Source organism: Monodon monoceros, unplaced genomic scaffold (genome assembly GCF_005190385.1).
Source record: "Monodon monoceros isolate NGI ecotype Baffin Bay Population unplaced genomic scaffold, NGI_Narwhal_1 Super_Scaffold_5, whole genome shotgun sequence".
In the NCBI taxonomy this organism is placed as follows: domain Eukaryota; kingdom Metazoa; phylum Chordata; class Mammalia; order Artiodactyla; family Monodontidae; genus Monodon; species Monodon monoceros.
In genome coordinates, this window is record NW_021703782.1 from 33,014,556 (window position 1) to 33,039,355 (window position 24,800).

The following is a 24,800-nucleotide window of genomic DNA, read 5'->3' on the forward strand; positions in this document are numbered from 1 at the left end:
AGGGAAAGTGCATGGTTCCCTCCTTCCCTGTGAGGGAGGTTGGAGGGGAGGAATCGAGGCCTTAGTTTGCCCCCTGCCACCCTTGCCCCTTGTAGATACTGCCTTAACACTCCCTCTACCCTCAGCTCTGGCTGCCAGCCAGCCGTTTCTCCGTGCTCACTAATTTATTTCCAGGAAGGTGTGTGGAAGACATGAGCCGTGTATAAAATTTTTTTTAACATTTCCATCGCAGTATTGACCATCATCCTTGGTTGTGTATCGTGTAACACAAATAATGATATTAAAAGCATCAAACAAGCCAGCCTCAGCTCCCTACCTGGGGTGCGGGCAAGGGGCAGATGGGCCGGGAAGGGCAGAGGACCGATCCTCTGAATGCGCATTTCACCCTACCTCCACCTGTGGGTTCCCAGGCTCGGCCTGCCACCGACCAGCTGCAACGGCTCTGGATGACTCAGTTGACCCCTCAGAATCTCTGTTTCTCTTCATCACAGTGAGAAGCTTCGCCTAGAAGATCTCCAGGGACCTTGTGAACTCTTGGAAATTGGGCTGTTTTGAGAGGCTTGAGGCAGGAAGAGACTGGGATAGGGAGGAAATCAGACCTCTTCACCTCTCCAGGGATGGGGCTGAGCCAGGTGATATCATAATGGGCATTGCCCATCCTAGAGAGGGAATCAGGGTGGGGTAGGAGCAAGAAGGCTGTGAGGGAGGGAAGCTGAGAGATCCTCCACAGGAGGGGGGTCGCAGCAGCTAGGGCACCTGCCGAGCTGTCTGGGAAAGGGGATTGGATGGTCACTGATGTATTGCAGGAGCCCCTAGTAGGTAGAGCCCACCACGGCATCCCCTAGACCCCACTATGTTCCTCTTTTCCCATAAGACTAAGACCCCCATCAGCACCTACAGTGACTCCTACAGGGATCCTACCTCCATCAAGGAGGGCTATAAGGACCCACCTCTGTGGGCCTGGGAAGCCAACAGGTTTGTGACTCCGGTAAGTAGCGAGCTGGGGCGGGGGTTGGGGGGCGGGCAGTCCAGAGTGTACGGCTGTGGGCGTCTGGATCACTGACAGTGTGTGGTTGTCATTATGTGTTTGTAATTATTGTAGCTTTGTGTGTGTGTGTGTGTGTGTGTGTGTGTGTGTGTGTGTGTGATTCATTTGCTTAGGCATGGAATTTATCATGATATATATAAAGTAGTACGAGATCCTGCCCTCATGGTGCCCTCCTACTCCACCAGGGTAGGAGATGGAGAGAGATAGATGATAATCAAGAAATAAATAAGAGTTTTGTAAATTGTCCCAAATTGTGTAAAGGACATAAATGGGGTACTGGAAATGGAAAGTAACCAGGGAGAGCTACTTAAATAGAGGTAATGAAAGAGGGCTCTCTCTTTCAAGGTGACATTGAGCTGGGACTGGAAAGGTGAGTGAGAAATAGCCACGTGAAGAACTGAAAGAATAGGGTTCCAGGCAGAGTGATCAGAATGTGCAAAGGCCCTGAGGCTGCCTGTGGGCTCTGCCTACAGGAATGTTTTTATGCATGCTTATTACAGTCTCCTGTGTCTGTACTTGAAGACACGTGGCCAAGTGGGGCTGTGCGGCTTTCACAAAATGGAGAGATCTGTAAGTCTAATTGTGACTCTGCCCAAGGGAGTTTATCTGTGTGTACCACCCAACAAAACTTTGCTGAGTATTTACATGTGTCAGGGACAATGTGGTTACAGTGAAGGGCCAAGCCATGCCTTTGAGGATCTCTCGGCAAAAAGTGAACAAAGTAGGACTGCCCAGTGTGGAACATGCACCAGCAGAGGCTTGTGCTGGTATAACAGCCAGAAAGCCACTCCCGGGACTTGAAGGGCAGGTCTGCTAAGAGATCCAGAAGAAGGACACTCGAGCAGAAGAGGAATGTGAGAAAGGGCAGCCCAGGGGCAGGGACCCACCAGGAACTGAGAACTGGAGCAGAGGGAGAGGCCAGCCCTATGGTAAGAGAGAAGCCTGCAGACCATGAAGGGCTTCAGGTTGTGTTGAGAAATGTGGTCATAATGGTCCAGACTTTTGAGCCTGGGAGTGTCATGCTTGGATTGTGAGGGACACACTCTGGCCACTGTGGCAGGAGATTGAAGGGGCTGGAGTTGAGGGCAGGAAGCCCAGTGAGGTGGTGAAGGATGAGGGAAGAGGATATAGGTGGGAGATAAGGAGAGACTGTAGCAGTGAAAAATAGGAGAGTATTTTTGAATAGGAGACTATTGTTATACTCTCAATAGTACTCTCCTACTGTTGAATAGGAGAGTCTTTTTAAAATAATTTTTATAATTACAAAATAAATATATGCTCAATCAGAAAGTGGGGATCACTCAGAGAAGCACAAAGAAAACGGCCAATAATTCTCACTACCCAAAATAACTACCGTTAATTTATTATTATATGCCTTTTCAGGAAGCAAATATTTTTTTATGAAGGTGGTGTCATATTGTATACTAATATTTTGAATCTTGCTTTTTTCACAAAACCATATATCAAGTACATTTTCCTGTGTCAAAAATATTCTATAATGTAATTTTAATGACTATAGTATTTTATTTTATGAATGTACCAAAATATGGTTGAGGAATCTTATATTATCGGAAATTTAGATTATTTATAAAATTTTGCTAGTATAATTATTCTTGTACATTCTTTGTATATATCAACTATTCCCTTAGGATAAATTCATAGATAGAAATTGTTGAGGGAAAGGATATGTGAATCTAAAAACTTTGCATATACACTTCAAATTGCTGTGATAAGTGTTATAATAATCTACATGCCCACCAGCAAAAGATGAGAGTGTCTGCCTGCTTTTCCAAACTCAATAGGAGGGAATTTTTAGGAAGCAGATAACACACCTTGGTCACCATCTAGATATAAGGAAGAGGGGAGAGGTTAAGAGGACTTCTGGGTTTTGGACTCTGGAAAACTGGAGGAAGGGCAGTGCTACCAACTGAGATTTGGAATTGCAGATTAGAGAGAGATTAGGAGTTCATCTGGGGACAAAAATATTCAAGGACTTCCAGGAAAAGATGTCTGCTGTGTAGCTGGATATACTTATCTGAAGCAAAGGAAAGAGGTTTGGGCTACAGACATGAATTCTGAAATCAACATATAGGTGGTAGCTGAAGTCATAGAGATTGCCAAAAAAAGAGTAAGAAAATGGCCAAAGATAGGACTTTGGAGAATATCAATATTTCAGGAGTAGGTAAAGGAAGAAGAGCCATAAAAGGAGACAGTGATAGGATGAAAATCATAGAGAAACCAACAAAGACAGCATTATTAGACAAAGCTCGGTGTCAAATGCTGTCAGCACAGAAAGGGATCTCTTGGATGTAGTAACACTTAGCCGCCTGGCTAAACAGCTTCAGCGACTGGTGAGGAATGAAAGTCAGATAGCAGTGGGATTAATAATGAAGGAAAAGGCTTCCGCTTCTGGCAGTGTGGTGGTCTAGAAACTCCTGCTTCCAAACAACTAGGTCCTGCATAAAAATTAATTTTCATTTTGTTTTGGACTGTCAGTGGAGATGAGTAGTAAGTATACTAAGAAGACAGGATTGCCCCGAGGACAAACGCCACTATTAGTACTACAAGCAGGAGTTTAAGCCTTAAGCTAGCTGAAAGGTGGAGCAACTGAACCAGAAAGTCCAGTGATCTCTGGCTCCCTTCCTCCCCGCTACCCCAACACACACACACACACACACACACACACACGATGAATGTATATCTTCTATGGTGGAAAATATCCTCAATGTAGGTTTCCAGGTATCCTTAGAGTATGGTCAGTCAGATCTGAGCTCACAATAAAAGACGTAAGGAAACAAACCACCATATGACAGTCAACAGAAACAACAAACAGCAGACTTAAACCTCCAAGGATGTCAGATATTGGAAATAATAGTTAAAGAACACAAAATAATTATGAATTTTTCTGAGCAAAATGTGAACTCATCAAAATGAGGATGCAACAAGAGATTATATTTTTAAAAGAATGGACAGATTTTTTAAAGAAACGAAATTTTAGAAATAAAAGATATATGTGTTAAAACCAAAACTCAAAAAAAATTTAAAAAAAAACAAAACCAAAACTCAATGGATGGATTAAGGAGCAAATTAGACACAGCTTAAGAACATCAGTGAAATGAAAAACAGAGCAGGGGGACTTCCCTGGTGGTCCAGTGGTTAAGACTCCACGCTTTCAGTGCAGGGGGCACGGGTTCCATCCCTCGTTGGAGAACTAAGATCCCACAAGCTGTGCAGTGTGGAAAAAAAAAACACAGAGCAAAAGAAATTTCCCAGAATGCAGCACAGACAGAGAGCTATAGAAAATACGGAAGAAACATTAAGCAATATGAAAGAAAGAGAAGATCCCACACAACTACTCGGGGTTCCAGACGGAAAGAGCAGAAAGGAGAGTAGTCATTATCTGAAGAGACAAAGGCTCTTGATTTTCAACAACTAACAAGAGAAATGAATCCATAGATTCTTAGGTAACACGTGAAACTGCACAATACCAGCTTAAGAGATGACCTTAAAAACATGCAGAGAGAAATTATTTTCAATGTGTCTTCCTTTCAAGAACAAAAGAAAGCTAAAGACACAGACAAAAACTAAAATATTTACTACAATAAGACATATAATAGGGGGCTTCCCTGGTGGCACAGTGGTTAAGAGCCCGCCTGCCAATGCAGGGGACACAGGTTCGAGCCCTGGTCTGGGAAGATCCCACACGCTGCTGAGCGGCTAAGCCCGTGCACCGCAACCACTGAGCCTGCGCTCTACAGCCCACGAGCCACAACTACGGAGCCCACGTGCTGCAACTGCTGAAGCCCTCGCGCCTAGAGACCGTGCTCTGCAACAAGAGAAGCCACTGCAATGAGAAGCCCGTGCACCGCAACGAACAGTAGCCCCCGCTCGCCTCAACTAGAGAAAGCCCACGCACAGCAACAAAGACACAACACAGCCAAAAATAAATAAAAAAATTTAAAAGACTTATAATAAAGGAACTTCTAAAGGATACACTTTGGGGAGAAGGAAAATGATAACAAAAGGAAGGTCTGAGATGCAAGAAGGAATAGTGAGCTAAGAAACTGGTAAACAGATAAATTTAAACAAACATTGTCCATAGAAAATAATTATAATAATTTTTAACTTGTAAAATTTAAAGAAAGAACCAAAATATTAGAAAACAGTATCATGTAAATTGTATATTAGAAAACAATATCATGTAAGGTACAAGGATAGGAAAGGAATTTTTACAAAAACTGTCATTATTCACAGATGATACATTGTGTTTATAGAATCTACAAATTATTAGAATAAGAGAATTTAGAAAGTTGGATGAATTTAAGATAAAAAGCATATTTAGGAAGCATAATCTTAAAATATATATATCATTTTAGCAACAAATAGTGAGAGTAAGTAGAAATAAATCTAACAATGTGTGCAAAACTGTATGGATAGTATTATAAAACTTTGAATACTTTAAAAAAATACTTAAATGAAGAGGCATAACATGCTCATGAATAGGAAGAGTCACTAACATAAAGATTCCATGCAATTCTGATTAAAATCTCAACAGGAGTTTTTGAAGAATTTGACAAGCTGTCTCTAAAATTTATAGAGAAGAGCGAAGGCCCAAGAACTAGCTAAAACACACCTGAAGAAGAAGGGGACTTGCCCAGTCAGATATTAATATTTATTACCAAGCTATAGAAATTCATAAAGCATAATATTACTGTAGGGATACACAAATTGATTAATGGAATAAAACAGACCAGAAATGGAGCCACACATATATGGAAACGATATACAACAGAGATGACTGAAAGTAAAGCTATGGGAAAAGATGTTTCAGGCTTGGGGTGGCATTACAAATCTGTGGGAAAAGATAGATTACTCAATGAGACAACTGGTTATCCATGTGGATAAAAATTAAATTGATCCCCTAATTCACACCAAAACAAATTCCTGACAGATTAAGGCATAAATATGGAAAGTAAAATTGTATAATTTTAGAAAAAATTATGACATTATCTCCATTATCTTAGATTATGGATGGATTTCCTAAGTCACAAAAGCACTACATAAGAGATGAATAAATTCAACTATGTTAAAATCAAGAACTTATGTTCATCAAAAGACACCAAAAAGAAAATGAAGTTACAAGCCACAAACTGAGAGATGATAATTGCAACATGTAACTGACAAAGGAATATGTAGACTATATAAAGAACTGTAATTCTCTGGGTTAAAATGAACACGTTTTGACTCCTTCCTAAAACCCCTCAAAAACTACAATAAGTGCATACTTAAGACATAAATTTGCAAGAATAGTGAGAAGGAAGGACAATGACAACAAAATTTCAGAAGCTGGAAAGTGTGATAGATAAGTAGTAACTGACACAGCAGATCTGAGAAAGCTGAATCCAAAGCCAGCAGTGGGAAACACAAGACATAATTCAACTTAAAACTGCAGAATTTTTAAAAAGCTCAGAAATTGGTAATACTAGGTTTCTCTGGAACAGAAGATGGGACAGGACCAAGGCTGGAACAATAATGATTTGAAAGCTAAGAAGCAATTAAACCCCCTCTTCTATTCCATGCCGTAGGGTGACTGCTCACCCATCTCTGCAAAAGTCAGAAGGCTTATTTTTTGGTAAGGATCTCAGGACTGTAGATTCCAGTTAAGGTCAGGGTACCATACTGAAAACAGATGAACCTCCATATGCTGAATGCTAAACCCCCAGCAGCCCTCTTCTCCACTAGGTTCTCAGAACAATGGCAGCTAGGTCACTACTCTCAAGCCAAAGACTGAAAGAGTCTCTTCCGAGGGATCTGATCAGCCCAAGAGAAAAGACCTACAGATACTGACAGAGTTTGCAACAAATAGTCTAGCCAGAGCATCCTACAATGATGCCCACCCACAGCTCAAAGCCTCCAATGAGCCTTTTTAGTCTCCTACTCATAAACATGAGCAGACAGTCAAAGATTACAGACATCTGAGGAAAGCCTCGAATGGAAACACTGAAGAGTCTGTGAGTTCTTCTAAATGATTATTTGTGTGTGTGTGTGTGTGTGTGTGTGTGTGTGAGCGTGTCTGAATGTGTATGTATAGATGTACATCTGTCTATGTGTGTATCTGGGCTCACAGATCTATGTGTATGTCTGGACGTGCATGTGTTTGTGTGTATGTAAAACTCAGGGGAGTGCTAAGTCATGGGGCCCCTCCACCCATATGGAGTATGACTGTGTAGGATCTGCCCACAGAACAAAACCTCAGCTGGGCACGGAGGATCCAAGAAGCCCCTCAGCTGAGGGGTTTTCAGGGGAATAGGAGCACTAGAAGCAGCAAGGTCTCATCCCAGGCCAAGAGAAGCCTCTGCTCTTCAGATCATAGGGGTGAAATGCAGTGCAACAGCATCATCCCAGCACCTTGCTGCCCACTATGATGAGAAAGTCCTTTCTGGTGTCTGACTTTGCTGGGTGTCCCACCCCTGTAACCCAGCTGCCTTTTCATCCCAGCTGCCTACAGAGACATGGGCCCACAACTAACTTGGCAATGTGCCTTTAGCTGAGGACAAGGGGCCCCTTGATCTGGGCTTCTACAGACCCAGCCAAACAAGGGGTGTTGGGATAAGATGAGGTGAACCCCAAGAAGCAGAGGGGCCCAGAGCCTGAATCAAGATCAGGGAAAAAATCAGGATAGGATGTGGACCAGCACAACGTAAATGTCAGGGTCAAGGGTAATATTGGTGTCACGATGAGAGCCACAGCACAATTAGGGTCAGGTTGGAGTCAGAGAATTAGATTTTAAAGTAGGTGCCCCTCTGGTCCCATCCTTCATCTCCTTCAAGGTGCCAGATTCACAGAGAGCCCTTCCTGTCCAAAACACCTGCCTAAGGTAGCCAGCTCCCAGGGCAGCCAGCCTTTCCTGAGGTTGTTCCACGGGCCTGTTGCTCTGTTGGGGAAGACCCAGGCCCTGCTCCCAGGCAGCACACAGTCTGGAAGAAAGAGGACAGGAACACCCAGCTCTGCCCTTATAGGTCCCAGTCAAGGAAAGGACAGAAATGAGAAGAACATCAGAAAACCACTCTGACTGAAGGAAAATGTTGGGTTCCAGGTCCGAGCCTTGGATGGAAGAAAAGGAGAAAAGGGTGATTCAAGCAAAAGAACTATGCAGAGGGAACCAAGGCTGGCCTGGGGATCCCTCTGGCATAGGGAGAGGGTTGGGATACCCACCTGGGCTGACCTCAATAGGGCCTAAATCTAGGTCCAGCTGGATACCAAGGCTGGGGTCTCCATGCACCTAGCCATCTCCTCCCCTCTCTCCTTGCCAGGGCCTGACTCAGACTGTGCAGCGCCACGTGGATCCTGAAGCCCAGCAGAAGACGGTCAAGTGTGCTGTGCAGGACTACAGCTATAAGAGTTCCATACCAGGCCACCCCTACTTGCCTGAGAAATACTGGCTGTCTCAAGAGGAAGGTAGGGCCTCACCCATCACCCAACTGTGACCCCATTCAGTGACCCCAACAAAGACCCTACACCTGAACCCAACTTGACTTCTGACCTCCACCCTGATCCTATACAAATCTTATCCCCATCCTCGACCAGGGCTTCTTCTCTAATTACCCCCATTCCAGCTTGATTCCCAACCATCTGGCCTGACCTTGATCCTGACCCCTGACCCTGGAGGAGGAGATCCAGGCTCTGCCTTTTAGGAGCTCCCAGTCTATGCCAAAGAATTGGAAGAGGCCTGGGCCTTATCCCTAGAGAGAGGGAGGGAGCATTAACCTCCTCCAAATAAATTCCTCCATGTGTATTCCAGTGCTATCTCCGCCCATCTTCTTAGTGACCCTGCTCCATCAGGTTCCCTTCTCTCCTGCATCCCTCTGCCTCACCACATCTCTCTCCCCTCAACCTGGAAGCCTTTTCTAATTTCCTCCTGTCTAAAAATTCTCTCTCGCTCCTCCCCTTCACAACCAAGATTCTTGGAAATAGAGTCTATGTCTCTACTTCCTCACTCCTTATGCCTTATGAGAAATTATCTTTCTCATTTGGTTAGGGGTTTATTATGTCTTCCTGTACATTCCAAAAGAACAGAGTCTTGTTTTATTTAGAGCTGTGCCCCCTCCACCTAGAATAGCAGCAGGCTTCATAAGTATTTATTGAATGCATTGATGATTAATCTTCAATTGAAATTGGGAGTCTGCATCTCCTACACTCATGTTTAATGTTTATTAAAACTGATCTTGTATGGTTCTAATTACCTCATCCATGGACTCTTCAGTCTTTTCCTCATGAGACCTACCCTATGTATTTCACTCTGACCACTCTCTCCTCTGTGAAACTCTTTCCTTCCTCAGCTTCTCTGATGCCTCAATTCCTGGGTCTCTTGTTTAATCATTCTGGAAACATGGGGTTCCTCGGGATGCTGATCGGACCCTCCTCTCTCCTGATTCCTCTCCTGAGACCGTTTAACCTAACCCACATCTTTAATCACTGACAACTCTAAGTGTCTATTTCTAGTCTTGTCCTCTTACCAGGATTCCACTTTCCTTTATCTGATTATGATCAAATTTACCGGAATGGCCCCAAACACTTCAAACTCAGTATGTCCAACCCACCAACCTAGAACTCCAAGTCCCAACACACTGTCCCACACATGCACGCACCTGCTCTTACTCCAGGGCTCCTAGAACTCCTTTCCTAATCTCTCACATGTATTCTTTCACACTGTTAGAGTGGTGGATCAGAGAGGAACTTACAGGACACTTAGGTGACTGGATGGGTGGGGCTTTGGAGGGTTTTAAGTAGAGAACTGTCTTGGTCAGATTCTCATTTATCGTAAGTGCCACAGTTTCTATGTAGAGATCAGATTGTAGGATTTCAGAATGAGGCAGGAAGACCAGTAGGCTAATAACAATAATAAAAGCAATAATAATAATGGTGATGAGATGATGATGATAGTTTTCTCTGTGCCAGGCATTGTTCTAAATGTTTTACATATAATAACTTATTTAAATCTCACAACGACCCTATGGGGTAGATAGTATTATTACCCCCATTTCAAAATTAAGGAAACAGAGACAAGGTGAAATTAATTAACCAGATCAAGGTCACACACAGTTAATATCTGGCAGAGCTGAAATTTGAACCATAGGAGTCGGTCTACAGAGTCCATCCTATTAACCGTGACATTCTTGTCTCCTGGTTTAGGCACTGCAGAGATACAGGAGTGATATCATGGGGGACTGGAAGAAAGAATAGAGTCGAGTGATTTTAAGGAGGCAGAATAAGCAAACTTTGAGCCTGGATGTAGAAGATGAGAGGGAGGATTTGGGAGGAGGCCCATTTCCAGGGTTTCCAGGTTGGCTGATTCAGAGAGGGTGGTGCCAGGATGAAAAGTGATCAGCTCAAAGGACCCAGGCTCCACTCAGAAGCTTGTCTTAGGTGGGATATAGGCTGCATCTCAGTGTCTAAGACAAGTATGGGGCCAGGCTGGGCTTTTCTGGCCTAAGGGAGATGAGTGAGAGTCCAGCTTTGTGCTGGGGATCAGAGGAAAAACATCTAAGGGGTCCCAGATCCTGGGGCAGAATAAGGAGTAATACTGTCTTACGTCTCCACCCCTATGATCAAGCAGACAAATGCAACCCAAACCACCTGTGCGGTAACCGGTATAATACATGGAAGATGGGACCTTACAACTGTACGGGCTGGAACAAATGTGCCACATACCTTCCTCGGCTGCCTAAGGTATCTACTGTGCCCAGCAAAGATGCCTGGGGCCTGGGACCACCCCCCACCCCCCATCTGCCTCCCAAAACACAGTGTCTGATATTTCACCATTAGTTTCTCATCCCTTTCCCACCAACAATGCTCCAAGGCCTTTTCCAATTTGTGAGACTAGGGTTTATATTTTCTAGGAAACAAGGGAGCTCAGGAGTGAAGCTGTGCTGGGCCTCTGGGTCCCAATCTCTGGCTAGGCTCTGTGGAGACATGGCTGGTGCGCACTCCTTGAGGCGCTACCTTCCTGAAGCTTGCCACCTGGCGCCTTCCCACATGGTCTGGCCAAGAAGTCATTGATAGGCTGAGTCTACCTGCTCCTCTCTCCCCTCCTTTGTGATGCGAGCAAGGACAAAGGAGGGAGAACAAGGCCATCCAGAGGCAGAGCAGATAGATACAGGAGAGTCTTCCAAAGAGATAGGAAGGAGTCCAGCCACGGCCCCAGGCATGAAGAAAGAGGGAAGATGTAAGGATACCAGGCAAGAGTAGGGGCTCTTAACTGTAGGTTGATGGCCGACCTCAGGTTGACCGAACGCTTCTGAATCAGAACTTCAAGAATCAGAATCAGAATTTTTCATAAGTTCCCCAAGTGATTCTGATGGGCAGGCAACACTGCAATATTGAAAAATCCCTATTAGAGAGACACGAAGACACAGCTACACAGAGTCGGCTAGACAAAGAAGGGTAAAATCAGAGGCAAACGGTGAGACAGGGATATCAGAGGTGCAGGTCCAGACCTGGTCCACCTACAGCTCCACTTCCCCCACCCCCACCACCTGGGAGGCGGAGTAAACCGCGTTGCCCAGCGACAACCCCAAACACTCAGAACGTGGGAGAGTAGGGGAGCTTCCGGAGGGCGGGAGAAGGCGCGGCCTGGGACTAGTCTGCGTGTTCTGGGAGAACCCCCAAAGGAGGAACTCTTCCGGGTCAGAGCTTGAGGCAGCGTGTGTGCCACTTCCAGGAGGCCGGGATGGAGACAGTAGTTCGAGGAATGCCCTTGGTGTACCCTCCTAAGCCGGAGCGACTCAACGCCTACGGTAACGGATGGTGGGACAGTGGAGGGAAATGGGTAGGCCAGAAGGACGGAGGGATGGAGACCCGAGGTACGGGGCGGAGGCCGAGGGCTCTGGAGAGGCTGTAACCTTGTCTCTGTTTGTGTCTCCATCTCTTCCTGTCTCTGAACTTGTCTCTTCCCATTCCTGTGACTCTGTGTCTGGGTCTCCCGGGCTCGGGGCCCGCGGGCGCAGAGCGCGAGGTAGTGGTGAACATGCTGAACTCGCTGTCACGGAACCAGCCGCTGCCAGAGATCACGCCCCGCTGCGGGTGTGTGGACCCGCTGCCGGGCCGCCTGCCCTTCCAGGGTTATGAAAGCGCTTGCTCGGGCCGCCACTACTGTCTGCGCGGCATGGACCACTGCGTCGCCGGGCCACCATGCACCGAACGTCGCCTGCGGCTTTTGCGCACGGAGCGGCCGACTGCAAGGTTCGCAGGGCCGCGCGCGCAGTAGCCGGGCCCCGCCCCCAAGCAAGCCCCGCCCCCAGAGTCCCCCCTACCCCAGCTGCGGACGCTCCATCCCCAACCACTTCTAGCTCTGACCTGCCTCTGTGCCAGACTTCACTCCGCCTCCAGCCCGCGCGGTCCGCTTACTGGCGCCTCCCTGTCCCGCCCTGGGGCCTCACGGCCTGAACGTACGGCTGAGGCGGGAGAACCTGCACGGAGATACCCGAGTTCCTGATCCTATCCCTCCTGAACTGGGCTCAAGGTCAACCTGGCTCCTGTACGTTTTCTGGAGGCTATGCCCGAGGGTTTCTTTGAGGAACAAACTCCGCACACCAGTTTGCTCCCCCTTCCACACCCGCCGGCCTCGCCCCCTACCTGGTCACCCGACCCTGGAGACGCAGGTTCTAGTTTGCGGAGTGCCATGTGTCCTCAGAACAGTGTCCCCTATTCCTGGGCCTCGGGTCACCGTTGGTAATGGGCAGGGTCATCGCTGGGTTCTAAGAAGGCAAGGAAGTGGTGACCACATTACCAGAAGGGCCCTGGCCTCCTCGGAGCCCCGCACCACCTCTGGAGGTAGACAGCCTCGCGTGTTATTGTGGAGGAAACTGAAGCTCGAGCGCTCAGCAGAAGCCCAGACTGCAACGCGGCCTTTTCCCTGCACTTGGCGTTAGACAAGGCTGGCTGAGCCTGGGAGAACTCCAATGTCCGCGTCTGTCTAGAGAGCTGTGAAAGGGGGAGGGAGATCCTGAACCCTGTCCCTAACCCCGTGGTGATACCCCATCCCTCCCCAGGCTGAGAGAGACTGATTCATTGTGCGAAACTGGGTCTTATCCCTCACAAGGGCGTGGAGGAGCGAGAAAGTGCCTAAGCCTCAGAAACGTCGTCTCGTCGATAAGCTGGAGTAATTGCTGTCCCATGTTGAGGATCCGGGGGCTCCCAGGTCCTCAATGACTGTACCCCAACCCTCCCCAGAGTACAGCGTTCTCCGCCGCCCAGCCTGGGCGGCAGAAACGAGGCCTTAGGGGGAGAGGGACTTCAGGTGTCTTCCCAGAGGCGACGTTTCGAGGTCTTGAAGGGACAGGAGGCCTGAAGGGAGGATCTCCGAGCAGTAGGACTGACACCTGAAGTGCAGCTCAGAGTCTTGGTCTGGGTTGGGGCGTAGAGGGAAGTCAAAAGGCCCGACCCATTCCTGCCCACTGCTTCCTTCTCCAGGAGTGTATCGCCCTGCAAGCACCGGCCGGGAATGCAATGTGCTGTTATAACTCCCCCGCCGTCATACTACCCTTGTCCGAACCTTAGGTAAATCTGGCGCTCACACATGCAAATGCGCACCCACACAGAAGCTGTAACCTTGGCATGGCGGGGGACCCAGGGACTAGTTGGGATAACTGACCGCTGCGATGCACCGACTGGAAGATGACACCAGGGGGCGATGGTGCCATGGGGAAGTCAAAGCTGGCAACTAAATGAGAAGGCATGGAGGTGGCATTGAGGGTTTACATGTTGGCAGTGGGGCTTAGAGTCAAGAGATCAGGGCGTTAGGTTCAGGGCTTGAATTAAAGTGTAAAAAGTCAGTGTTAGGGAGCGGGTTGGGAGTCAAAAATTTAACAGTAGAACCTGAGGTCAAGAGGTCAGTGTTGGAGCCTAGGGCCATTATTCGGGACAAAATGTTGGGATAAGATTAGCATTGAGAATTGGAGTCAGACGTATGAGGGTCCAAAAGGGCTGACCCATCTCTCACCACAGATGGGACACAAGTCACTTCAAGAAGACCGGTGGCCCCCAGAGAAACAACTACGTCGTCCACCCTGAGTTTGTGTCTGAGACCTATCCTGACTACCATCGCCGGTAGAGCCCGGGCTGGCCGGGCCAAGGGGGCTGAACAATAAATAAATTCTTCATCCTAAAGGCTGCCTCTCGTGTCCTTACCCAGCAGGATCTGGCAATGAGGAGCCAGTCACTCAGGCCTCTGCCAAGCCCCCTCAACTGAGATACAGTTTCTCAAAGTCATCTTGCCCTGAGCCCTCCCCACTCCATCATCTCAGTACTTCCCTTGGGTGGCCCTGAGTGCCCTCCTGATGCATGGCAGTAGCCCTATGAGAGGCATGACCTCCTCCTTTCCATCCCAGAGCCCAAACCAATGGGCCCACCTAGCCACGCAGGAGGGCCCATCTACCTCCCATTCTATGAGGGCCCCACAGCTGCCATTTCCCCAATATCCCCCAAACCTAGATGTCCCTTCACCCCCATTATCTCAGTGGACCCAGAATCGCCCATCCTGCAGTCAGAGCCACGTCCCTATACTCAAAGCTCTTGATCTCTGTTCCCAGAGTCTCCATCACAGCGACTCCGAAGTCCATGTTCAGATACCCTTGCTGCCCTCCCCCACCCAAGTCCAAGAGGTCCAAAACAATTTTGGAGGGTTTCATGATCAAGAAATTTCAAATTACAAAACAAAGCCCTGCATCATCAGAAAGTCTACAAACAACAAATGCTGGAGAGGGTGTGGAGAAAAGGGAATGCTTTTGCACTGTTGGTGGGAATGTAAATTGATACAGCCACTATGGAGAACAGTATGGAGGTTCCTTAAAAAACGAAAAATAGAACTACCATATGACCCAGCAATCCCACTACTGGGCATATACCCAGAGAAAACCATAATTCAAAAAGACACATGCACCCCAATGTTCATTGCAGCACTATTTACAATAGCCAGGTCATGGAAGCAACCTAAATGCCCATCGACAGATGAGTGGATAAAGAAGTTGTGGTACATATATACAATGGAATATTACTCAGCCATAAAAAGGAACGAAGTTGAGTCATTTGTTGAGACGTGGATGGATCTAGAGACTGTCATACAGAGTGAAGTAAGTCAGAAAGAGAAAAATATTGTATATTAACGCATGTATGTGGAACCTAGAAAAATGGTACAGATGAACCGGTTTGCAGGGCAGAAGTTGAGACACAGATGTAGAGAACAAACGTATGGACACCAAGGGGGGAAAGCCGTGGGGGGGGTGGGGATGGTGGTGTGATGAATTGGGCAATTGGGATTGACATGTATACACTGATGTGTATAAAATTGATGACTAAGAAGAACCTGTTGTATAAAAAAATAAATAAAATTAAATTAAAAAATTAAAAAACAAACGAACAAAATAAAACAAAGCCCTGGGGGACTTCCCTGGTGGCTAAGTGGTTAAGAATCCGCCTGCCAATGCAGGGGACATGAGTTCAATCGCTGGTCCAGGAAGATCCCACATGCCACAGAGCAACTAAGCCCGTGCGCCACAACTACTGAAGCCCGCGTGCCTAGAGCCTGTGCTCCGCAACACGAGAAGCCACCGCAATGAGAAGCCCGCACACCGCAACGAAGAGTAGCCCCCACTCGCTGCAACTAGAGAAAGCCTACGTGCTGCAATGAAGACCCAATGCAGCAAAAAAAAAAAAAAAAAAAAAAAAAAGCCCTGTTTCTCTGTCCCTCAGGGAGCAAGCGGTGGGGTGTTCTGGAGCCTCTAGGATCTTCAGTATTTTTGCACCCCATTCCTCCTGGGTGCAGGTGTATAGCGGGGCACGCCCACCTCCTCGCAGCAGGGCTGCCACCAAGGGGAGTGGGTGGGGGAAGACTGCAAAATACGGAGCAGAATCCGGTCTTCTCAGTCCCTAATCTCAGGCACTGCTGGTCTGATCCGGTGGGAGCTGACAGCTTGGGCCTCCCGGCTGATGGAACTAGGCTCCACTCCGTGGGGTCCTTGATTGGATCCGACCTGCACTGAACCGCTGAGATCCTCCCAGAATTCCGCTACCCTTTTTCCATATGGGAAAAGAGCTAATGAGAGCGTTATACCGAGACGGCCTCAACCTCCCCAAATCTGGAGGAAAAGGAATCCCAAGGGCCAACTCTGTCCCTTTACCCTGCGGCTCGCTCCTTCTCATACACATCCCAAATTTAGCCGACAGGTGCGAGAACCCTAACATTCGACAGCTGCACCTCCCTCCAGAACTACAGTTCCCAGCAGACCTGGAGAAGAGCCCCGCCCGCGTGCGGGTAAGCAATGGTCCAGAGGGGGCGGGCCTGCACGCGGGGGGCGGAACCGGGAGGCACCGGGCTGGCGGTGGGTCTGAGCTGCCAGGAGCTGGGCACAGAACAGAAGAGGAAGGTAGGAGGTAAGGGGCGTGACCTCAAGTGCGCGTGACAATGTGGGAGGATGGTCGGGCGCCAGGGGCGGAGCTGGACTCCGAGACTTGACGAGACCGAATGACTGAGGCGTGGCCGAGCAGCCAGGGGGCGGGGCTCCAGGACGGCCTCAGCTGTTCCCAGCTAGGCAGCGCCCCGCGCCGCACCGTGGCAGCTCAACTTCGGCTAACTTGGAGGGGATCTGCAGGAGCCTCCCTTCACCCCCACTTCTGGGGTCACTTACGTGAGTGCGCCCAGCGGGAAGACCTTGGGGGGTTGCTGACGGAAAATATTTCCTGAACTTTCGCTCCTACAGATGAGTAGGTGGGGCGAGCCTGGACACCTGGGCCCCTTCTTCGGCCGCGGTTCCCAGCGGGCGACCGCCCTCTTGACCTCAGTCTGTCCTTTTCGGACATTATAGCTGCAGCGCTGGGAGTGGGTGTAGAGTATTCCAGGCTGTAGGCTCAGTCACTCTATACCCCCGGATCCGCTCGCTGGGCAGGACGGGGAGAGGGCCCGGATAGAGTTGCCTTTGGCATTTCCACCCCCCACCCTACCCCTGGGAATTGTGTTGGACAAAGGACCCAACGTGGAATGGCCTAGTTGGCTAGGCCCGACCCTCCCCCTTAGACATGGCTAGGGGCTGGAAGCCAACACTGAGGTTGACTGTCAAGTGGGGAGAGGCTTGGCTAGGGCAAACCCTACCTGCCAGCTTTAGCCTGTGGCTGGCCAGATGGTGGAGGCGGCAGATTACAGGGGTCTCTAGCGCCACCGTTAACACCAGAACCACACTTCCTCCCCCACAGCCCCTGTACCAGATGCTATTAAAATCGCCACTTCCCATCCCCAAGAAGCCTTCCTGGGGCAAGTAGCAGCACCAGCCCTTGGGAATACAGGCCTCACCATGCCCACAGCCCCCTGATGGAAGCCTGTCCCACCCTCTTGGCCACAAAGCTCCTTTTCTCTCCTGCATTCAGATAGCCAGTCAGACCATTAGCTCCCTGTCAGGGTTAAGCTGGGATTTTGGATTCAGGCAACCCTGCTACCTAAGTGACTTCAAACAAGTTCCTTTTTCTGTTTGGGCCACTGTTTCCTCATCTATAAAATGGGCACTGCAGCTGTGCCTCCTATTCAGCATTATTGTTAGGGTTGGATGCCATGGTGGCATTAGGGAGACCAACAGAGGGCCTCTGGGTTTTTGTCCTTCATCAAAGAACCTCAGAACCCTAGAAAGTAAAAATTCTCAAGACCTAAGTGTTTGAAAAGGCTTTTGAGGTCACCTTGGTGGGCTGGCCATGCCTCCAGGGGTCATGAGATAGACTGACTTAATATGAAAGTTTTGAGGATGAGCAATCTCTGTCCTACTCAGATATGGACCCTTTCTCCCTATTCCCTTAGTGCCCAGAATGGGGCCTTGGTTGTCTCGAATGAATTGAATATAAATGTACAGCAGGTCTGGCCTGGGCCACCTAAGGCCTTCTTTGGGTCCTGCTTAGCTTAAGGGCATCAGCTAAAGGCTATTCCTGCATTTTCCAGGAAGGCTTTTCCAGCCTATACCTACAGGAAGGGAGGTCCATAGTAGGTTGGGGGAATTTTGAAGGCTAAGTTGTATGGGATGAGAGGAAGGGAATAAGAGGCTGTTCTAGACCAGCTGGAACTGACCAGTTTAGGGAGTTGGGGGAGGGAGCTCAGAGAATAAGGCACTGAGATAGAACCTCACTGGGGTGGGGGGGGCATTATGGGGAGCTGTATGTTGACATCTGGGATAAAAATTCCAATCTGCACCTGGCACCTGGCATTCTTGATAATCTCTTCATGGGAGAGGTGGGGGAAGTGAGAACGCTGAGCAACTCTGGTGTCTCCTTGGAAATTGCTGGGGACTGGCATCTGGGAGGAGTCTAATTACTGTTTGCCAATCTCCCTCTCTCCTTCCCTCCAGCTGGAGCAGATGCGCAGCCGACAGGCTGGCAGTGTATGTCTGTGTATGCACATTGCTGGTGCTATTTCTTTGCTGGACTCTGCCCTGAGGGCTGAGACAGGAAGGGTCAGTAGCCTTGAACAGCAGGTTTGGACACACACCTCCTCCCAAGTCTGTGTTTCTCTGTAGTCATATCTGAATCTTTAGCATACAGTATATAAGAGTGGATTGTGTAGTAGGGGGTGTCTGACTGCCAGAGAGCTGGTAGGTGGGGGAGAGAAGTTGGCCCAAGATGGGTGGGTGAAATTTCCTAAAGCAGGTGGCTGAGGACTGAGGTTAGGAAAGAACAGAGCTTGGTAGTCATAGGATAGGCTTGGCTGAAAATGGAATCAGAAGGACAGATGAGACCATGTTTGCCTTGAACTTCAATTTGCAAAGCTTACACTTCTGAACTTCATCATGGGGGTCATGAGCAGCTCCCTAAACTAGGGAGAGATGTAATCTGATAAGTGTTTTAGAAAGATCACTATAGTTGCTGTGAGCAGAAGGCATTGGAGGAAAACAAGTTGAAAGCAGGGAGGCCTATCAGGGAAGTGTTGCAACGATACAGGGGAGAAATGACAGTGCTCTAACTAGGGTAGGGGCAAACAGGACAGTGGGTGAGTGCTAGAGACAAAGCCAGAAGGTAGCTGGCCCACAGATGTGGTGCTGGGAGCAGAGCAGGAAGGTGGGCAGGGAAATAGACTTGGTGATCCTGATGGCTGAGAGCAGAATGGAGTTTGAGAGCAAAGAGAGGGAAATGTGAGAAGCCACCAAGCCCCCATGCTAGGCTCCTGACCCCAGTCCTAAAGTCCAAACCCAACCTCGCCCCCCCTCCAAACCAGGCCCTTGGACTGAGTCTGGCTTTGAGTATCTTCTCTAATCTCCAGATTTAATATGGCTTCTGACTCAAGATTAAATTCCATGCCTGAACTGTTCCCCTTCCTCTCTCCTCTCCCACTCCCCGCACGGGGAAGCCAGCCTCCTGCTGTGTCAAAGGTCTTAAGGAGCTGGCTTGCTTATCCCCCCTCTCCCACCATGGCCACATCTCTGGGAAACCAGGCCCTCTCCAGATTCCTCCCCTTCTCTTCAGCCTGAACTGCCCCCATGTGTGATCCAAGGAGACCTGATTAATTCTGTGATCCTGGACAGCTCCCTGACCCTGTCTGGGTTTGTTCCTCCACCAGGAAAATGGTGATGAATATTATCTGCCCCTCCCCTTCAGCGTCCTAATTTTGACAAGCAGTGGGGCCCATGAGAAAGGGTAGGTAAAATGCAGACAGAACGACCTGGTAAGCGTAAAGCCCTTACGTCCCAGGATACACTTTCCCGAAATATACACTTCTTTCTTGCGGCAGCAAATGTAAATACTATGGAATGAGAAAGCTCAGTTCCACCTCTCTCTTCCCCTTCCTGACTCAGGCAGGCCAAGTTCAGATGGGCTTTGTCGGGTGGCCCTACTGCCTGCTCCTTCCCTAACTGGGGGCTGATGTCCCAGAATCTTCAGGAAAAGAGCCAGGCCTACCCCCGCCGCCGCCCTGGGAGCCACACAGGTCGTAAGAGCCCCGAGGCCGTCGCAGCTGCAACCATGTACACCTTCTTGCCTGACAGCTTCTCGCCTACCAAGCCCAAGCCGTCCAAAGAGCTGAAGCCGCTGCTGGGCTCCGCAGTGCTGGGGCTGCTACTGGTGTTGGCCGCGGTGGTGGCCTGGTGCTATTACACCGCCTCTCTACGCAAGGCGGAACGCCTGCGCGCTGAGCTGCTGGACCTCAACCGCGGCGGCTTCTCCATTCGCAACCAGAAGGGCGAGCAGGTCTTCCGCCTGGCCTTCCGCTCGGGCGCATTGGACCTCGATTCCTGCAGCCGCGATGGCGCCCGGCTTGGCTGCTCTCGCACAGCGGATGGGCGCCCGCTGCACTTCTTCATCCAGACTGTGCGGCCCAAGGACACGGTCATGTGCTACCGCGTGCGCTGGGAGGAGGCGGCTCCGGGGCACGCGGTGGAGCACGCCATGTTCCTGGGCGACGCGGGGGCGCACTGGTACGGCGGCGCGGAGATGAAGACCCAGCACTGGCCCATCCGCCTGGACGGCCAGCAGGAGCCTCAGCCCTTCGTCACCAGCGACGTCTACTCCTCCGACGCCGCATTTGGAGGCATCCTCGAGCGCTACTGGCTGTCGTCGCGCGCGGCTGCCATCAAGGTCAACGACTCAGTGCCCTTCCACCTGGGCTGGAACAGCTCGGAGCGCTCTCTGCGGCTGCAGGCACGCTACCACGACACGCCCTACAAGCCGCCCGCCGGCCGCGCTGCTGCGCCCGAGCTCAGCTACCGCGTGTGCGTCGGCTCCGATGTCACTTCCATCCACAAGTACATGGTGCGGCGCTATTTCAACAAGCCATCGAGGGTGCCAGCGCCTGAGGCCTTCCGGGACCCCATCTGGTCCACGTGGGTGCTGTACGGGCGCTCGGTGGACCAGGACAAGGTGCAGCGTTTCGCTCAGCAGATCCGCCAGCACCGCTTCAACAGCAGCCATCTGGAAATCGACGACATGTACACGCCTGCCTATGGCGACTTCGACTTCGACGAGACCAAGTTTCCCAACGCCAGCGACATGTTCCGCCGCCTGCGCGACGCTGGCTTTCGCGTCACGCTCTGGGTACACCCGTTTGTCAACTACAACTCATCGTGCTTTGGCGAAGGCGTGGAGCGCGAGCTGTTTGTGCGTGAACCCACGGGCCGGCTGCCTGCTCTTGTGCGCTGGTGGAATGGCATCGGCGCCGTGCTCGACTTCACGCGTCCGGAGGCCCGCGACTGGTTTCAGGGGCATCTGCGGCAACTGCGTTCGCGCTACGCCGTGGCCTCCTTCAAGTTCGACGCTGGAGAGGTCAGCTATTTGCCGCGGGATTTCAGCACCTACAGGCCGCTGTCTGACCCCAACATATGGAGCCGGCGCTACACAGAGATGGCGCTGCCCTTCTTCTCACTGGCCGAGGTCCGTGTGGGCTACCAGTCACAGAACATCTCGTGCTTCTTCCGCCTGGTGGACCGCGACTCGGTGTGGGGCTACGACCTGGGGCTGCGCTCGCTCATCCCCGCCGTGCTCACTGTCAGCATGCTGGGCTACCCGTTCATCCTGCCCGATATGGTGGGTGGCAACGCTGTGTCTGAGCGCACAGTGAGCGGCGGCGATGTGCCTGAGCGCGAGCTCTACGTGCGCTGGCTGGAAGTGGCCGCCTTCATGCCAGCTATGCAGTTCTCCGTTCCACCCTGGCGGTACGACGCCGAAGTGGTGGCCATCGCGCACAAGTTCACTGCACTGAGGGCCTCCCTCGTGGCGCCGCTGTTGCTTGAGCTGGCTGGTGAGGTCACTGACACGGGAGACCCCATCGTGCGCCCCCTCTGGTGGATCGCGCCCGGCGACGAGACGGCGCACCGCATCGACTCACAGTTCCTTATTGGAGACACGCTGCTTGTGGCACCGGTACTGGAGCCAGGCAAGCAGGAGCGGGACGTCTACCTGCCCGCAGGCAAGTGGCGCAGCTATAAGGGTGAGCTTTTCGACAAGACGCCAGTGCTACTCACGGATTACCCTGTTGACCTGGACGAGGTCGCCTACTTCATCTGGGCATCCTGACCCAGCCCAGGACCCAGAAACCCCACAGCCCTAACCCCAGTCTTCATGTAGGCCTCTAACCCTGCATTGCAGCCACACCGGGTATCCCCAGGAAGTCCCCACCTCTGTACCACCCAGTAAGTGGGTACTGAAGTAAATGTGCTGGAGCCAGCTCCTGTAGGTCCAGGGGAGAAGATGCTAAAGCAACCTCCCACTCCAGTGCACAATCCTAACAGCCCTCTTTCTCTCCATACTCACTCCAGTCTACAGAAACCTCTTCCCTGGGCTGGGGGCAAGAGAGCACAGAGGAAAAAGGTCAGCTGTCTTCCTGTTAAACACGGTTGGGTTTTAAAAGCACAGAGAGAAACCTCACCCTCCATCCTGGCCTGAGTGGCCATCTTTGTCCTTCTGAGGTGGTGACTTGATCCTCTTTAAGGTCCCAAAATAGCCCCCAGCCACACTTAGAAAGGGCACATTTTCAGTGTTGGAAGCCAGGTCCTGAGTCCCCAGCACTGGCCTGACCTGTGGCTGACCTGGTCCCACCCCAGCTGGCGAGAAGAGACAGAGGTACTTGGCCAACTGACAAGGTCCCCTCCCAAAGGACAGGTGGAGTAGGCTTAGCACAGGGCCATCATCATTGTCCCTCATTTGTGAAGAGCTCCTAACACCGCACTTATGCATCTGTGTACACACATGGTTCAGCCCTGGGCCAGGGCCACTGCCTGATGGGCAAAGACTTGCAAAGCCATGCAGGCCAGACTTGATGCCTTAACTCAAGAATGTATGTGTGTGTGTGTGTGTGTGTGTGTGTGTGTGTGTGTGTGTGAGAGAGAGAGAGAGAGAGAGAGAAGGGGGGGCACCATATGTCCTTGGTGCAGTACCTCCGAGGCTGCTTAAGCCTGGAGGGAGAGGGCAGGGAGCAAATTTGAGGTTTTGATTGTTGATTTGGTCCCTTCCTAGGTGATGTCTCTGGGACTCTAGTAGGAAATAAACAGTCCTTTCCAGATTCCTCAGCTGCCTCACTCTGCACATGTGAGGTGTGGCTTAAAAGGGAGTGATGTTAGGGACTTCCCTGGCAGTCCAGTGGTTAGGACTCTGTGCTTCCATTGCAGGGGGCACAGGTTCGATCCCTGGTCTGGGAACCCCACAAGTGGGGGTGCAGCCAGAAATAGAAAAAAATAGGGGGAGGGAGCGATGTTCTTATTCTGGTAGTGGTGTGCTTTAGCACAAAAACTACCGCGCACATCGCCACCTACAGATATACATACAGGGTAAGGTCTTTTATTTTAGCTCTTTTCCCTTTCTAAGAAAAGCAACCTCAGCCAGAGTGAGTTTCTCCTGACTTTGCAGCTGAGTCTGGGGAAGGAGTGGCTTGCCAGATGAGGGAGGTGGGAAACAGGGCAGGGGTCAGCTTCCCTTAATGGCTTGGACAGCAGAATCAGTCCCTCACCCCCTAGAGAATGCACCTCTTTGCCCACTCCTCCACCCCCTCTATTTTCTCAGTGTGAAGAATGCTATGCTAATGAAAGTTTAGGAGCACTCACCCATGATTCTACCACTCATCTGCAAGCTGTAAGCTGCTTAACCTCACTGAGCCTCAGTGTCTTCATATGTAAAATGGTGACAATAATGCTACCTCCCAGGTTGTTAAGGGAATTATAAGCACAGATTTATATAAGGTGCCTAGCACAAGTAGGTGCTCAATAAAAGCTAATATAATGTTTTTGGTTTTTTTTTCTTGTTTAAAAATAACATGGATTTTTCCAGGCCCCAGCTCCCAGCCCAGCTGGCTTCCTCTGGGCCTGCATGTGACACCCTCTTCCCAAACCTCTGCACGTAGCACCCAGTTGAACTCTGAGTTTGTGACCCGAGGGACACTGTGATCCAGGAGAGAGGCAAGAGAAGAGACATCTGAAGTGGAATGTCAGGAGCCAGGAGTCGCCAGGAGATGGGGAGTAAATGGAATTAGCTTCCCTCTCCTTTTTGTCAAGAGCATTTACTGATCAGTATTCAGTGATGAGCCTCCCTGGGCCTTGGTGCACAGCCATGGGCTGTGTGTGGAGTGACTGTAGAAGGAGGGCACCCAGGCTGGGTCCTGGAAACTTCCCTAAATGGCTGGAGAGCATGACTCACACTTGAATGGCCCTCCACTTGCTATGCAGTCTGAAGCCAGTTGACCTAACCTCTCGAGGCTTGGTTTCTTCATCTTTAAAATAGAATTTCTAGGACTCACTGAGATGTGTCTGTAAAGTACTTATGCAAAAATTGGCAAAGAGTGTTAAATAAATGGTAACTCCTATCAACTCTTAATTCTAAACAAGGAACAAAGAAAAACTCTGCCTAAAACTGATACTGTACCCTATTGGGTAGCCTCTAGCCACATGTCGCTTCTTAAATTTAATTTTAAAATTAATTAAAATTAAACATCATTAAGAATCCAGTTCTTCAGGCACACTAGCCACATTTCAAGTGTTCAAAAGCCATGTGTGACTAGTGGCTCACATATTAGACAGTGCAGATTATAGAACACTTCCATAGTTGCATAAAGTTCTATACCCCAGGACCAAGTAGTGTGTGCTGAGATGGCATGGGGGTTGAGGGTGGGTAAAGTAATCTGGAAGGCCTAAGTCATCTGGCATGGAGGAGGAGTACCCTTTAGAAGGGCATTGATGGAATTCCCTGGAGGTCCAGTGGTTAGGACTCTGCACTTCCACTGCAGGGGGCCCGGGTTCGATCCCTGGTC

The 24,800-nt window shown here is 50.0% G+C and overlaps 2 protein-coding genes across 5 annotated transcripts; both read left to right on the forward strand.

The window, feature by feature from the left end:
• The first annotated feature begins 853 nt into the window (after positions 1-853).
• CUNH9orf24 (chromosome unknown C9orf24 homolog) lies at positions 854-14,211 on the forward strand. Of its 2 annotated transcripts, XM_029203246.1 has the most exons (7): positions 854-988; positions 8,362-8,506; positions 10,662-10,777; positions 11,769-11,844; positions 12,055-12,284; positions 13,520-13,606; positions 14,054-14,207. In XM_029203246.1, the coding sequence occupies exons 1-6, from the start codon at positions 854-856 to the stop codon at positions 13,604-13,606; spliced, it is 789 nt and encodes a 262-aa protein (XP_029059079.1). In that variant the 3' UTR covers positions 14,054-14,207. The 2 variants fall into 2 exon arrangements, with proteins under 2 accessions (XP_029059079.1, XP_029059080.1); XM_029203247.1 differs by lacking the exons at positions 854-988; positions 8,362-8,506; positions 10,662-10,777 and having other exon boundaries at positions 11,615-11,844; positions 12,055-12,130; positions 14,054-14,211.
• Positions 14,212-16,453: 2,242 nt separating this feature from the next.
• MYORG (myogenesis regulating glycosidase (putative)) lies at positions 16,454-23,764 on the forward strand. 3 transcript variants are annotated; one of them, XM_029203166.1, is made up of 2 exons: positions 16,454-16,477; positions 19,867-23,764. In XM_029203166.1, exon 2 carries the CDS (start codon positions 19,934-19,936, stop codon positions 22,076-22,078), a length of 2,145 nt encoding a protein of 714 aa, XP_029058999.1. In that variant the 5' UTR covers positions 16,454-16,477; positions 19,867-19,933; the 3' UTR covers positions 22,079-23,764. The 3 variants fall into 3 exon arrangements, with proteins under 3 accessions (XP_029058999.1, XP_029059000.1, XP_029059002.1); XM_029203167.1 differs by lacking the exon at positions 16,454-16,477 and adding an exon at positions 16,691-16,731; XM_029203169.1 differs by lacking the exon at positions 16,454-16,477 and adding an exon at positions 16,694-16,731 and having other exon boundaries at positions 19,871-23,764.
• Positions 23,765-24,800: the final 1,036 nt, after the last annotated feature.

Bases quoted from the DNA above. Each gene is read 5' to 3' on its own strand.
- CUNH9orf24 (XM_029203246.1), top strand. From the start codon at position 854: ATGTTCCTCTTTTCCCATAAGACTAAGACCCCCATCAGCACCTACAGT. The intron at 11,845-12,054 runs GTAACGGATGGT...CCGCGGGCGCAG, and splicing joins GGAGCGACTCAACGCCTACG to AGCGCGAGGTAGTGGTGAAC. The intron at 12,285-13,519 runs GCAAGGTTCGCA...TTCCTTCTCCAG, and splicing joins TGCGCACGGAGCGGCCGACT to GAGTGTATCGCCCTGCAAGC.
- MYORG (XM_029203166.1), top strand. From the start codon at position 19,934: ATGTCCCAGAATCTTCAGGAAAAGAGCCAGGCCTACCCCCGCCGCCGC.